Source organism: Mesitornis unicolor, unplaced genomic scaffold (genome assembly GCF_000695765.1).
Source record: "Mesitornis unicolor isolate BGI_N332 unplaced genomic scaffold, ASM69576v1 scaffold20898, whole genome shotgun sequence".
In the NCBI taxonomy this organism is placed as follows: Eukaryota; Metazoa; Chordata; class Aves; order Mesitornithiformes; family Mesitornithidae; genus Mesitornis; species Mesitornis unicolor.
Genome location: NW_010204106.1, coordinates 1 through 14419, shown reverse-complemented (window position 1 = coordinate 14419; position 14419 = coordinate 1). Strand labels below are relative to the sequence as shown.

At 53.2% G+C, this 14419-nt stretch overlaps 1 protein-coding gene across 1 annotated transcript; it reads right to left on the bottom strand.

The window, feature by feature from the left end:
* Window positions 1-174: 174 nt before the first annotated feature.
* On the bottom strand, window positions 175-13392 carry LOC104545746 (stabilin-1-like; the record flags this gene model as incomplete). The annotated part of the gene is made up of 19 exons (XM_010190956.1): window positions 175-294; window positions 413-565; window positions 979-1098; window positions 1309-1415; window positions 1636-1801; window positions 2138-2271; window positions 2654-2798; window positions 3500-3693; window positions 3900-3969; window positions 7111-7176; window positions 7345-7491; window positions 7997-8083; window positions 8622-8798; window positions 8906-8965; window positions 9640-9777; window positions 9917-10063; window positions 12205-12324; window positions 12898-12972; window positions 13319-13392. Coding segments are annotated over 19 exons (2300 nt in total), but the record flags the coding sequence as incomplete, so codon positions are not given.
* Window positions 13393-14419: the final 1027 nt, after the last annotated feature.

The window sequence follows — 14419 nt, the reverse complement described above, 5'->3', positions numbered from 1 at the left end:
GGCGGGCTCTCCCGCCCAGCCACCCACTCTGCTCCTCGCCATGACCACAGGTCAAAATGAGCCTGGAGAGCAGAGGCCCTGGTCCTTGGGATGACTTGGTCACCTCATCCATTCTCAGGCCTGGCGCCAGCTGTTTCAGCACCTTCCTCCCCTGTCTGTGCCCTCGGCACTCACCTGACCAAGATGAACACGGGGCGGTGGGACCTTGAGTGGCTCCGCAATCGCATGAATGATGCCATTGAAAGCCATGATGTCCCACTCTACGATCATCGTGTCATTGATGCCTTTGGCACCCTACAGCACAGGACAGAGATGATAGGGCTGACAGAAAGCCTCCCCCCGTTCCCTGTCTCAAATGATGCGGTGAAAACTTTTGGGTTTTTTGTTTTACCTCTGTCGAGGTTGAACCTACCGCGTGCTCTGTGCTGTTGCCCACGGGGAGGTCTGACACATGGAGGTCATATCCTGACTGGGATGGGATGATGGTGCCCGTTGTGAGGTTGAAGCTGAAGAGGACGATGTTGCTGGATGACACATGGAGCTTCAGGTCTTCTCCTGTCAGTGTCTGAAAAAGCAACAGGGAGAGCAGGAGTCAGGAATGGCTGAGGTGGCTCTCACCCCTTCCCTCCTGCTGTGTGCAGCCCCCATCTGGCCTAAGCTCAGACACTCTCCATGGCCACAAGACAGCTCAGCTCAAGGGCAACATGACACAAACCTACTCACACAGAGAAGCAAGGCCTGCCAGCCTTAGGAACAGTCCAAGCTCAACGGGAGAAGGCTCTGAGCAACCTGACCTAAATGGCTCTCCTGAGTGAGAGGCTGGACCTCCAGTGGGCCTCTCTGATCTAAATTCCTCCTCCTTCCCCAGACTGTTTCACATCACCATCACACCGGCTTTGGTGGACTCCTACTCTCCTCTGGGGCCCTGATAGTTTGTTCCATGCGCCCTCAAGCAGCCGCTTATCCCTGCTTGCTTACTTCATTGTCTGCGAAGCCAGAATTCAGGGGGACAAAGAGAGTTTTGGGAGTGGAGTCATCAGACAAATAGTTGAAAAAATCCAGTCCTTCTTCTGTGCCATTGGCAAAATCAAGCAACATCTGGAAAAGACAGCAGATCTTCCCCATGTGCATGCTGCAGGGAGCTCAAGGCCGTTACCAACCCCAGCTCCAGAAAGAAATTGCCTCTGTGTCCGTATCCTCCACCCCGCATAGAGGCCAAACCCCCACTTCTTCCTGCTGCAGCCAGTCCCTCCCTTTGCCTTGCGGATGGCTCCCGGCGTACTGAAGAACCAGGAGAGCATCGCTTACGGAATAGAAGGTGGAGAAGCGCGCGTGGTCTGCGAGCACATCGGGGAGTTTGCCGCTGCACCAATACCCATCTCCCACGAACCCGTCACGGCAGGTGCACGTCAGATCTGCAGAGGAACACCAAGATGTGACTCGACTTGCCGATGCTGACTACACTGACCACCTCTCTCTTGACTTCTGGATGCCCTTCAGCACGTTTCCTCCTGACAGGGGCAAGGGGAGAGGGGGATGTGCCCACCTGATGGGGCCTCACGCTCCAAGGCTGCTCCGACACACCTCTTGTGCCCGACATGAAATTCCCCCAGGAAACGTGCTTGCGCCACTCACCCTTCTCCCTGTAGCAGAATGCATCCCAGGTCTCGCTCAGGTTGCTTCGGGAGCCGTAGTCCACAATGCCCACTCGGTTTGCCCCACAGCTGGGGCTGGGGTAGGCTGTGGGGTATCCGGCTGTGCCGTTGTCCAGCCAACCCACCAAGCATAGGTGGAATCCCATCTAGCAGAGGAAAATGAATTATTAGATTAAAAGTAATACCTCTGGTGTGGGTTTCCTGCCCTGATGCACATTCCCTCTGTGCAGCCTTATTTGACTTTCCCCCAGCACCTAAAGGGTTGGGCACTGCCAGAGGCCTCACCCCAGGGCGACTGGCAAGACCCACCAGCCCTCTTGGTTTCATGGATGGAGGTGAAGGAACCAGGGCCTGGCCGGTCGCCCACCCACACGTCACAGACTCGCCACCTCTGGACAGGGCCCAGGGAGAAGCACTGCAAGTCCCCACCCCACGAGGTGACAGAGGTGGCCTCTGCCCGGCCTCTGCATCCCTGCCCTGACCTGTTGTGCTGCCGAGAGCTGCTGGAAAGTGGCCAGGGAAGCTCCTTCTGTGGCACAGGCCTCCTGAGCCTGCTCGTAAGTGAAGTCGTACTTTTTTCGGGGTGACTGCAGATGAAATACACCCATGGTCTTATCTGCAAGATACCAAGGTCAGGGAGCATCAATGCAGTAGAGAGAGTGAGCAGCCTCCCAGGGCAATCGCATGGGTTCCCTGTGTGGGCACAGACAGCACCATGGGTGCTTTGTGCTGCACGAGGGGCGAAGGCGAGGCGGGATGTGGCACGGCTTCCTCTGAGAGGCTCTCACGCGTCACACGGGAGCAGACAAGGATGGCTTGTCCTCACCCGTAAAATACGTAGAAGAAAAGGGGAATGCGAAAACCAGCCCGAGACAGACAAGTCCCTGTCCCCTTGGCCATCCCACCCCCAGCTCTGCCCCAGCCAGAAGGTGAAGGATGAGGGCGTGTGACCTCTCCACGAACATCAGCCTTGGCACTGCGGGATGGAGCACACTCACCGTGAAAGTGCAGGTCGGTGCAAATGGCCTCCCGATGGCACTGCCCGTTGTCTTCCAGGCACCGGTCCGTGGGGGGCACGGCCTCTTCCAGGCACTGGATCCCATCACCGACATAGCCCCGCTTGCACTCGCAGCGCCGCTCATTCTGCAGCACAAAGGAAGGCCAGCATTTGTGTGGGTGCAAACACACAGGGGGATTGAACTAGATGATCTTTTGAGGTCCCTTCCAATCCCTAACATTCTGTGATTCTGTGAGATGCTGGCTGAGGGTCCTTGTATCCCTGTGAAGATAGGGATGAGCCTTCAGAATGCTTCCACAGCCTGCCAGGACTATGACAGGCCACACGGGCTCTGTCCTGCACCCACATCCAATTGCACATGAACCAAAAAGTGTCACATTAAATCTTTGTCTGAAGGACAGCTGAGCTTCAAGGTATGTGGCTCTCGATTCTTGCACTACATCATGTTTTCAGTCCCATCTTCTGGCCTGCAGTGAGCAGCTCTGGTTCCTCTGCAAAAATAGCCAGCATCATCCTCAAAGGACCATCCTGCAGTCCCCAGAACAGTCCAGAAATGCCACAACTGACACAGCTTATGCCCCTTGGACAGAGGAATGAGAAAAAATGGCCTCGGCATAACATCAGCAGGACTGTCACCAGCAGAGTGAGGCCATGGACCCTGCCTGGCAGTAAGGACCTGCAGGATGAGCGCAATACCTGAGGGGACCAGAGAGGAGGTGCAGGCCCGAGGGGACTGCGGTACCAGAGGACAGCCTGAAGCATCCCACGGCTGCCTTCGCTGTGCTCCCAGGCAGGCAGGTCTGCCCAGACCTGGGGATGCACTCACCGGCCCGGTGCTGATGCAGTTGGCGTGCTCACTGCAGTCCCCGTTCCTGCCGTCCGCACACCTGTCTATGGGTTCACAGACGTAGCCGTCGCCTCTGTACCCAGGGCTGCAGGCACAGGAGATGTTCACGCCCACCTGAGTGCACTGTGCGTGCCCGGCGCACCCCCCGTTGTCCTGGCCACACATGTCGATCACTGCGGGGATGAAAGTGTTCGGGTAACTAGAACACCCTGCTAGAGATCCTGGTGGTCTCTGGCTGGCTGTCTCTCCTGCCAGCTGTCCCACACATACGGCAACCCTCCCTGGAGCTCAGGAGACGGTCACCTGTTGTCTTGCTGTTTGTCCGCTGTCCCCTTTGCTCACCATTGCTCCACCCCAGCCCCTCCTGGCTCCCCCCTACCTAAGCAGGTTCTCCCATCTCCTTCGTAGTGAAGGTCGCATTCGCAGAGGTTGCCGGAGCGGCAGACGGCCTGGGGGTGGCACGGTGGAGAGCAGGTGGGTGTCACGACTGAAACCAGAACACACACAGGAGAATGATCTAAGGGCTGCAACACTGGCATGGCTGCCTGTCCCCTCACCTGCCCCATGCTCCCCTCTCTTTCCTCCTGTGCTTTTCTGCAGATGCCTTAGCCGAACCCAGAGGACTCTTTCAGATAAGCCTCACGCCTGCAGCTCGCCTTCAGGCTCTTCCTGGAGCACCTCTGAGCTCAGGAACTTGTTCATGATCAAGGGTAGCTTTCCTCCTCCTTACCACCCCAACCCTTGTGAAATTCAACGGCACAGGCCAGCTCTCAGGATAAGCCCTGCAACTGGGAGCTCCTTTTTGGAGATATTTCTGAGCAGCTGCTTGAACAATCCAGCTGCTGCCAAAGCAGCTGCACAGCACTGAGTTGCAGAGAACAGCGGGTGATGGGGCTTGACATCCTTCACCTTGTCTGATTTCACAGTGGTCTCCAGTCCAGCCCTCGCTGCAGAAGCAGAAGCCATCGCCATGCAGTCCTGCGTTGCACACGCCATTCTCAGTGCAGTTACACTCTGTGAGGAACGGGTGAAAACACTGTCGTGGCATCTGCCTTGGTGGCAGCGAAAGGCCATGCTCAGGCCATGGCACAGACACGGCAGAACTGCAGCTCGTGTGGGCAGTGCATGAGGGCAGGCACAGCAGCACGCACACATCCCTCCCTGTCACTGCCAGCCCTGGCCTCCCCCTGCAAATCACACCCTCTGTGAAGGAGGGGAAGCCTCTCTGCACCCACAGACCCTCATTGTTCCCCTCCCCTGAGAATTCCTAGAGATGTGGTTTCCACTCTGAGCCTCTGCGACCAAACAGCCATGAAGAACATTCCTGGAGACTTTGGGCCCAGCTTGGGATGGGGAAATGGAGAACCCCCTTTTCCTTCTCTTTGCCTCACAGGGGCACCGGTCCCTGCTGAGCACGTCCCAGGAGATGCTCTTTCTGTACGGGGTTAACCACAACTTGTGGGTTTGTCCCATAGCCCAAAATATGCCATAACACTTTCTGCCAGCCTGGGGCTCTCAGCTGTGACAAACAATAAGTTTTTGACCCTGGGGCCTCAGCACAGAAGTGAGGCCATCAGCAGCACGGATCCTGGCACCTGCACCCAGCCTTCTCGAACTACACTGAGAACAGACTGCCCAGGGAGGTGGTGGAGTCACCATCCCTGGATGTATTTAAAGAGCGGGTAGACGAGGTACTTAGGGATATGGTTTAGTGGGTAGACAGGAGTGGTTGGACGTGACGATCTCAGAGGTCTTTTCCAACCGAGCGATTCTGTGATTTTGTGATACACCTGAAGTAGTTTGAGATGGCAAACTATGTTTGCCCAAGTGCTTGTCCTGCTGAGCGCACATAGAGGGATGGCCCCAACCCCAGAGGTCTGACCTGAGCATTACTGGGACTGATGCATATGTGGCAGCACCGACTCCCGTGCTGTGAGCTGCAAAGAGGGCAGCCCAGCACCCACCCCCTCTCCAAGTGGTCTCACAGCCACCTCCGCACAACCCCCTGCATTGCTGCCACCCCACAGCTTCCCCCTTACCTCGGCAGTCTGGCCCGTATCTGCCCGGTGCGCACAGCTCACAGCTGGTCCCGATGAAAGCTTCACTGCAGTTGCATCTCCCTGAGCCACTGATTTTGTCATCGCAGGTGCCACGGTTACCGCACGGTGCCTCCAGCCCTCCTGGGCATGCTGCAAATGGGGCACCTTAGTGAGGCTGCAGTGACAAAGTGACCCTGTGCTGGAGGGGAGCCTGGTACCACATGAGCTGCTGTTTATGGGGTGCTTGGACAACAGAGCCCTGGGAATGAGTGCTGGGGACATCCTATAACAATAAATTTTAGGAATGGGGGCAAGAAGGACACATTTTACATAGCCTGGGATGACCCTCTTGCAGCATGCTGAGTTTGTGCTGGCCCGCCCCATGCTGACCTGGCAGCAGACTCATCCAAGGATGTGAAAGCTGCCCACGCAGAAAATCTCAGAGGGCAAACGCTGGAGAATGGTTGAGCATCAGCAACATCTAGGGGTGAGTGCCACGTCTCACAGCCACCCCTGCAGCCCTGTGCCCAGGGCTGTCCATGGGGACAAGTGGTTCTCCAAGGAAAGGGAATTCCCTGTTACGATACCATCCACACACACTCCCAGGGGGCTGCCCTGCACCCTCTACAAACTGGGGCTCCCAGCCTGAGGTTTTGCCCACCCTTCCCAAGGGAAGCACATTCACGGACGCCAGACATCTGCTGTTTGACCTTCCCACAAGAGAAAGGGTCGTGTGGCTCCTTACCCCAACAGTCACGGCCATAGTGGTTCGCACAGCACTGAGGGACCCACTGGCTGGAAAAGCAGCTCCTCTTGCAGCCTTTTTTCTGAAGCCCCCTGGGAAAGGTGGGTCTTCTGAAGGTGTCCCATGGCGAGGGCAGCCGGGATCGTCGTAACAAGGAGTTGTGGTGAAACAGAAAAGTGTTTCTCCACAGAGGGTTTCCATAATAGTAGCAGTGCCTGGTTTTCCCCTGTGAGGAAACAGGCAAAACACAGAGTTCGCTGCATTGGTCCCTGATGTCTTACCTTGACTTTTCTTGTGCCACTCGTTCAGTTTTATGACAAATAACAGAGGCTTCCTAACATGTGAAGGGGCTGGTGACAGAGGAGCCACAGATGTACCTCAGGGACACGCCAGAAGCCCGGCAGAGAGAAACAAGGGGTGACGCAGTGAGGGTACGGTACAACTACTGCCCTCCAAGGCTGCTCACCACCTGATTCATGGTCTATTTTCAGCGGCCAGTCTGAGCTCTTTTGCTGTAAAGCACCCAGAGAAGCCCCTGTGCTGCCGCAGGGACCCTTGGAGCTGCTGTCACCCATATAGGGTTTGACCAAGCAAAGACCACTGGAGCCCCCGACCCCATGTTGCTCAGCCCAGCTCCTGCCCTATGGGGCCCCGTGACTCAGGGCAAGGCGTGGACAATGCGACTGAGCCGAGGGACTTGCCACATGCAGGCGTGCCTTCATTTTGCTGCTAAAACACGAGCAGGCCTTGGGTATTGTCATCAGTCCTGTAACAGGCCTCCCTAGTTGCAAAGCTGTGAGCTTTACCTGTTCAACAGAGCCAGCAGGGCAGGGTGGCTCCAATCCACAGGGTCCGCAGCTCTCTGTAGATCCCTGTGGAGGGGAGAAAGAAACCCCACAACAGCTCAATATGTGCTTCTGCCTCTCTCAGCTGCTCGGAGCTCTGCCAAGGAAGGGCAGCAAGCCCCCGCCATGCCTCTTCCCAGGCGTGAGACTCAACAGATGGCACAGATCCTCATTAGTTTCATTGCAAGTGTTCACCTGCAGTTCAACAAAGACGAACTCATCACAGCGGGATCCCAGATCTGGTGGCTCCAAAAGTCTATTGATGCCATAAGCAATGCCCCCATTGAATTCCATGTGCCTCTGGATGATGGTGGCATCCCCGTTTCCCACCAGAAGCTCCCCCTACAAGAGAAAGAAAGCAACTTGTTATCCTGGCACACCCTACATCCTGGCTGCACCACCCAAAAGTTGCCCTTTTTGGCTGCCATGACTTCTCAGTCACCCCAAGAACTCTCCAAACTATCTGTGCTCATGTCCGTGGCCACCCTTCCCGATTGCCACTTTTCATGGCCATCTCTCCTAAAAGAAATGGCCTCTGTCCATGCACCACGTGCTCTGTAAAGGTCATGGCACCATGTGGTTGGCTTCGCAACCTGGTCATCGGGAAGTGCATGTGCAGGTACCACACACATCCACACTTCCCTGCCAGCTGGCCACAGTCCTGTGACTCTACAGGCTTCTGTAGAGACTACTCCATAGTCAGGGGAATGGGACATCTCAGCCTGCAAGCACCCCAGCTCTGTGTTCACTTCCCACTGGTGACCAACACAGAGCATCAGTTGACCCGTGGCTATGCCCAGGGACACCTGCTCAGTGGAAAGCAGAGCCCAGTATCACCGTCACTCACCACGTGGGCTTTGCTGCAGCTGAACGAGATGGTGGAGCCATGCATGGTCCGTATGGATTTGAGTTGGGGCACGTTACCAGCAACAATCTAAGAGGGAAAATGGAGAACATGAAGAGGGAGACAGGCAAAACTGGCAGTTCATCCTTCTAATGGAATGGTGCCTGGTGAGGAGGAGTCCAGCAGCCACGCTGATAGGGGACATGACATGGCAGCATGTGGGTGGAACAGCGTAACCACACTGGGTTAGTCTCAGATTCATGAACAGTGAGAGACCAGCATGTGTAAGCAGACCCTGGTTTTGCTCAGCTGGACTCTTTCCTTGTTCAGCACCCCTATAGACAAGAGCCTGTTTGTGAGCCTTGCCTTGCTGCTCTGGGGGTGATGTGGCCGCCCCAAGAAGCTGAAGACAGAAAGTTTCAGCTCAGCCACGCTGCATCAGAGGTTCATGATGAAGTGGTAGTTGTCTCAAATGCTCAAACAGCTTTGGGTCTTCTCAAGACAACTAACATGCTGCATGTTCTACAGCAGCAAAATACTGGGCAAGGTTGCTCTGGGGTACCCGTAGGCAGGTGGTGGCACCACATGTGGCCTCAGGAGGTAGGAAGCTGTTTGTTGTCACACTTACCTTTGTGTCCCTGATCATGTGTGCTTTGAGGTAGGAGGCCAGCACATCCCGATGCTCTCTGCGGTACAGCCACTTCTGCCTTTTCTCTGAGAGGTTGTTAAATGCAGCATCTGTGGGCCACAGCATGGTGAAGGGTCTATGCAGGGGGTCACTAACCAGTGGAAGCAGCTCTGCGTCCTGTCCAAGATAAGGGGGGGGATGCAAAGGAAAAGCCACAAGCCAAAACTGAACGTGCACGTGTACACAGCACCTCCCTACGGAGCGGCAGGAGTCAGGTTGCTCACCTGCAGCAGCTTGCTATAAATGGTGTATCCAAAAGCCTCAGCCACTTCCGTGATGTTTTGCTGCAGAGGGAAGAAAGCAAACACTGGTCAGTAAGAGATGCCTCTCCAAGAGCTGGAGCAGTAATGCAAGGGAGAAAGTGGACCGTTAACAACTACAGTAGCTAAACACAACAAGTTTATCTGTGTCATCCTCATGCCGATGGATTTGTCCTGGTAGGAGCTGGCATTCAGCAGCTGCCACTTTTCTGATTTATCCTGGGTAGACACTGCTATGGCAGGAGCTGGGATGAATCTCAGCACTCGGTTGTGCTGTACAGAAAATGTGTTATTTACTGTAAAATGGAGGATCTATAAACTCCTAGCACTTGTTTGAGAGCAGCAGAGAGACACTGGCAATCCCACACTGCAATCTGCTCTACACTGGAAAAGCAGCATGATAGTTGGCATGGGACATGATCCCCCTGCCTACATCTAGTACTGTTGTTCCCTTGCAGCTCCCTCTGTCCCAAATATTGCCACACCACAAATACTGTCACCTTCACAAGCCAAATCCATGTCCTCAGACATGCCCTACACAGCTAGGAACAGGGAGGAAGAGCACCCCACACGGCCCTGGGCTGAGGATGTAGGTGGAAAGCCTTACCAGGGACAGCACTATCAGAGCTGTCGGCAGAAAGATCCAAGCCCTGTCCTCTCCATGGCAGTTACCAGTGCAGTCACTGCTTCAGACTCACCTGTGACATCTCTGAGGAAATGTTACGGTCCACCAGGTCACTTGGAATAAGGATCTTGTTGATGAAATGAATGACCCCATTCACGCCGATGATGTCACTCACAACTACTTTGGCTTCCTCATTGAGATAGATGCTATTCTGAGAGAGAAGGGGTGCCATGAGGTATTCCCACCCACAGCACTGCCCTATAAGCCATTTGCGGACCCTGGGCAAGTCACTTTCCACAAGTGACATCCTGACAAGTGGGACAGAGAAGGGAATTGTAGCAGAGAACTACCTCTTTCCCTGTGGTCTTTATTTCGTGCCCAGATAAAGATGTAAGGGACTCCCGGGCCTCCAGGTCACTGGACAGCAACTTCTGGCAACCCACCATGTGGTAGCGAAGCAGGTCCCGGAGGAGGCCTCTGCTCTTCCACTCTTCAAACTTCAGAGAGGAAACAAGAAAAATATCACATTAGTGGTGCTTTGCCTTGTAGGGGGGTCCCAGACCTGATGAGGGAGACCTGGATTGCCCAAGCCCCATGACCCTTCCCAGCAGGAAAGCCAGTCCCCCCCCCAAATGAGGTGAATGCTCAAAACCATTTGAGAGCTTTGGGAAATTTCATCCAGCTTGACAAAACCAGCATTTAGGTCCCCTGATAGAGGACAAACAATCACATTGGCCTTGAGGAAGTGACACCTGAGATATGTGGGTGTTGGGAATTGTCCCTTTACCAGGTGGATTTGGGGCCCATGGGAAAAAGGTTGGGACTAGTGATGCGAAGCTGCACAACAGGACTTGTGAGGATTAGGATCTTCCATTACACCAGAAAGTTGCTGGTCACGAACCAGTCTGGTTCACAGGATCATGAATAAGGATCTCTCCTCCCTCATGTCTCCACTTGGCCCAGACATCCCAGTTACTAGAAGGAAGGGACAGAAGGGAGGCGGCGCACGGCAGGAATAAGAGGTCTTCATCACAGATGCTGTGAAGCCTTGCTGTTACCAGCCCCTTACAGCCACAGGTAACAAAAGTCACCATGCACCACTGATTTGGCACAGGGGCTCTGAGAACCACAAGGCAGTGGCTCCAGTAAGGGTCTCCTTACAACAGGAGCCATGCCCACCCCTGTCCAGATTGTCTCTGCAGTAAGCCAGTCTCCAAACCTCTGCTCTTGCACTGATGGAGAATGGAGGATGCCTTTAACCCTCTGCAGTGCAGTCTCTTTGCTTCGTTTCACTGGGCAGAGCAGCCCCAGAGCGGACACTGCGGTGCACCAAACACCTGACAGTGCTTAGGATGGGAGGACACTTACTGTTGTGGTGTTTCCTATCAAATCTGTCCGTGGGACAAAGACAGTGAAAGGCCCTGCCCCACTGAGCTCTGTGATGTTTTCTGCCTGTAGTAGAAAAGCATATTGTGGGAAGGGAAACAGAAAACATGGTTCCAGTTAGCAAGACCCTTTGCAGAAAACCCTAAGTGGAATTTTCTACACAGAGATATGGACAAAGCTGTTTGTCACCAACCAGTATCATCTGAAAGAACAAGGATGCATCTTCGATCCTTCTGAGCTCCTTAAACAAAGAGAAAGCTGGTGTTAGTGGAGACCCTTCCACTTCCTCCTCACCAGCCAGCACGGTGACTTGCTCCTTCCACTCCAGGTCACTCTCCCACCCCAACAAGACACTGGTGCTCCTGACACACCATAGCCATCTTTCCCTCCCTTCCTTGCTATCACTGTGGGTATGGCTGACATGGAGGTTACAGAGCAGGCAGTGACCTTTGCCTGGACCGTTCACATTGCAGATGCTGCAAGATGGATAAGGCAGAGAGATGAAAGCTGTCTGCTTCTGCAGCAGCTGTCTCATAGGTTTAACTGATCCTGTGCTCATGGGACACTTCAAATGCTTCACAAAACATCTGCTTTAACCTCGCTGTACTGCCACTAATAGTTCTGGGAGTCCAGAGTGGCAGGCATAAGCTTGGCAGAGTAAACTCCCTCTCCTTACCACACTAATTTTCAGTAAAAGCAGAAGCACAGAACTGAGTCCATCTCTTTTCTCCTGGCTCTGCAGTGGCCGTGACAGCTTTTATTTGCCACTACCAGAAAAGGTGAGCAGTTTTCCCAGGGACAGCTGTTGGATTGGCAACAGAGCCAGAGAAAGATTGCCAACCTCCAGACTGGACTGACATGGCCGCAGGGGACACCTGCCCTGATCCCACAGGGGAAAAAAAAGCACTCCCATTTGCCTGTCTCATTAAGAAAACAGCACCCTGGGGGTACAGCAAATGTCATCAGAGCAGCAGAGTGTTCACATTGCAGCTCCCTTTGGAGCAGGGTTGCTTTACTGTGATTCTCTTCCCCAGCTGGCATCCCAAACACACCTATAATTGATGGATAGTTTGCCCCAAAGCACCTGTCTTTAACCTCTACAACACCTTTAACACTACAACACCTCTACAACACACACCTCTCGGTATGACACTACAAGTCTGCTCACCTGCAGCTTACACCTGGAGGGGAAGGAGGGGTTTGCTGCAGGGCAAGGGGCCCAAACACAAAAGATGCTGCACATGCTTCTCACCTGATACACTTTGCCATGGCAGGTGAAGCCATCTCCAACACTCTGCCCAGAGCAGGAGCAGTTTCGAGTGCCAGGGCCTGTGTACTTGCAGAGCCCGAAGGGACTACAGCCTCCGTTGTTCTAGCAAGAAAAGCGAAAGGCTTGCATGGAGGGGCATCACCAACAATGTGAAAGCCACTTGCATGATGGAGTTGCTAACTACATCCTGTCCAGTGGAAAGGAAACCATTTCTCCCATCTGTCCTGCCTAAGAATAAACCTCACCCAAACCTTCAAGGGCTTTTCAGCACCAAATCCTCCCATGAAAGAAGACTTTCACACCTTACTTTAGAACTCACAGTAATTACAAAATCATGCCATGATTCAGAGAGAGTTACTGACATGGCAGCGATGCTGTGAGTACAGATTACTTGTAATCTTTTGAGCATGTTCCACACAAAATACTTGCAAAGAAACAAGCCCATGTGCCTCCAAGCCTATGTCACTGTTTCCACACTGCATCTCCCACAAGAGGGAGTACCAGCTGGGTCACTGAGAGAGGCAACACACGAGGAAATCCCTTAGGTATGTGAAAAGGCAAGACAGCCAGCTCTAAACAAGCAGGCTAACTCTGTTCTTGCTATTAACTGCTGGGAGAAAGGGATGTCTCAAGGCTGTGGCCTTCACCTCTGGTAACAGCAAAATGCAGACATACCTGTTCACACAAGTTGATGGGGTTGCAGTGGCTCACACCATTCCCACTGTAACCAGGAAGACAGTTGCAGGCAACCTGGAAGGAGAACAGATGCTCAGTCTGAAACTTGAACCCAGTAAAGGAAAACATGCGATGGCTGAGCTGGATGGAAAGCAAGTGGTATAGCATCCAGTGCTACATTAGTGAATAACCATTGTGTCAACAAGAAATAAAACCCAAGACTGCCTCCAGCCTCTGGCCAACAGAAGGCATCTGCTTTCAAGGAAACAGCAATCTTTTCATGCCCTTCCCAGGCAGCTTTTCTATGTGGAAGGTAATAAGCACAAGGCAGTGCACTGCCATGGAAAGAATTGTATTTGAGAGACCTACACAGCTGTGACAAACTTCATAGTAACACTGCCCTGACATCTTACATACTCACCTTCCTTGGGCCTGTTTTAATGCACTCTGCGTTGGTGTGGCAGCCCCCATTGCTTTCAAGACAGAGATCGATTTCTGCAGCAAAACAATAAGGTCACATTATTGCTGAGGGCTGCTCAAGACAGCCAGGAATTGGTGACCTGAAGAGGTGTTTGGAAAGCGATATGGAGGGCTTTCCCAGCTTGGGAAACACTTTGGTGAAAAAGTGACTTGTGATAGTGAAGGAGCAGGGTCCAACTGCAAGTTGTAAGTTCCACTCCTGACACATGTGGGTCTCTGAGCTGTGATAAATCTGTCCACAGAAAATCCCACACCTACCTGGGTGTGCTTTAAAGGGTATGAGAGGACCGCACTCTCCCACAGCTCCACCCTCAACTCAGAGCACCACCACAGGAGTGTGCCCTCACCCTCTGTCACATCTTTACACAACATGCGTCAGGGCAAGAAACGTCTCAGAGTTCTTTTGGTTTGAGACCAAAACACTGGTTTGAGGCCATTCAAGTGAGACAGATGCCAAGAGCAGCGTGGGCTCTCTGTCCAGTTTCAGGTGGCACTGTGCTGGGACAGTGATGACAACTTCACTAATCATGACTTGGGAGAATGCTGAGCACGTACCTCACGTACAGGCATGTATGTACACATGTACACATAGATGTGCATACACCTCAACAAAAAACCATAAAGACAGTTGAATTAAGATCAGCCAGCAATTACTTGCTTTGAAATAATCACTGCATGAACACAGTGAAAGGAGAACTGACTTATCCCACACTTTAACCTGAAATCTTGATGCTTTTAGTCTGAAATTCCCCTTTGCATAGATGAGGTCTCTCCGCTATCACCAGAACGTGCACTGAGCACTCACCCAGGCAGAGCGTCCCATCTCCAGCGTAGCCTTCCTTACAAACACAGGTTCTCTCTCCTGGGGACACTTTAGTACACACGGCGTGTACGGAGCAGCCACCATGATCAATAGTGCATGGATCTATTTCTGTGACCACAAACAAGAGAGGCAGAATCAGCTCAGAGCATCTAGAAAAGATGAACTGTGCCAGAGGGATCATCCACCTTTACAAAAATCACAACATCTTACTAATATATA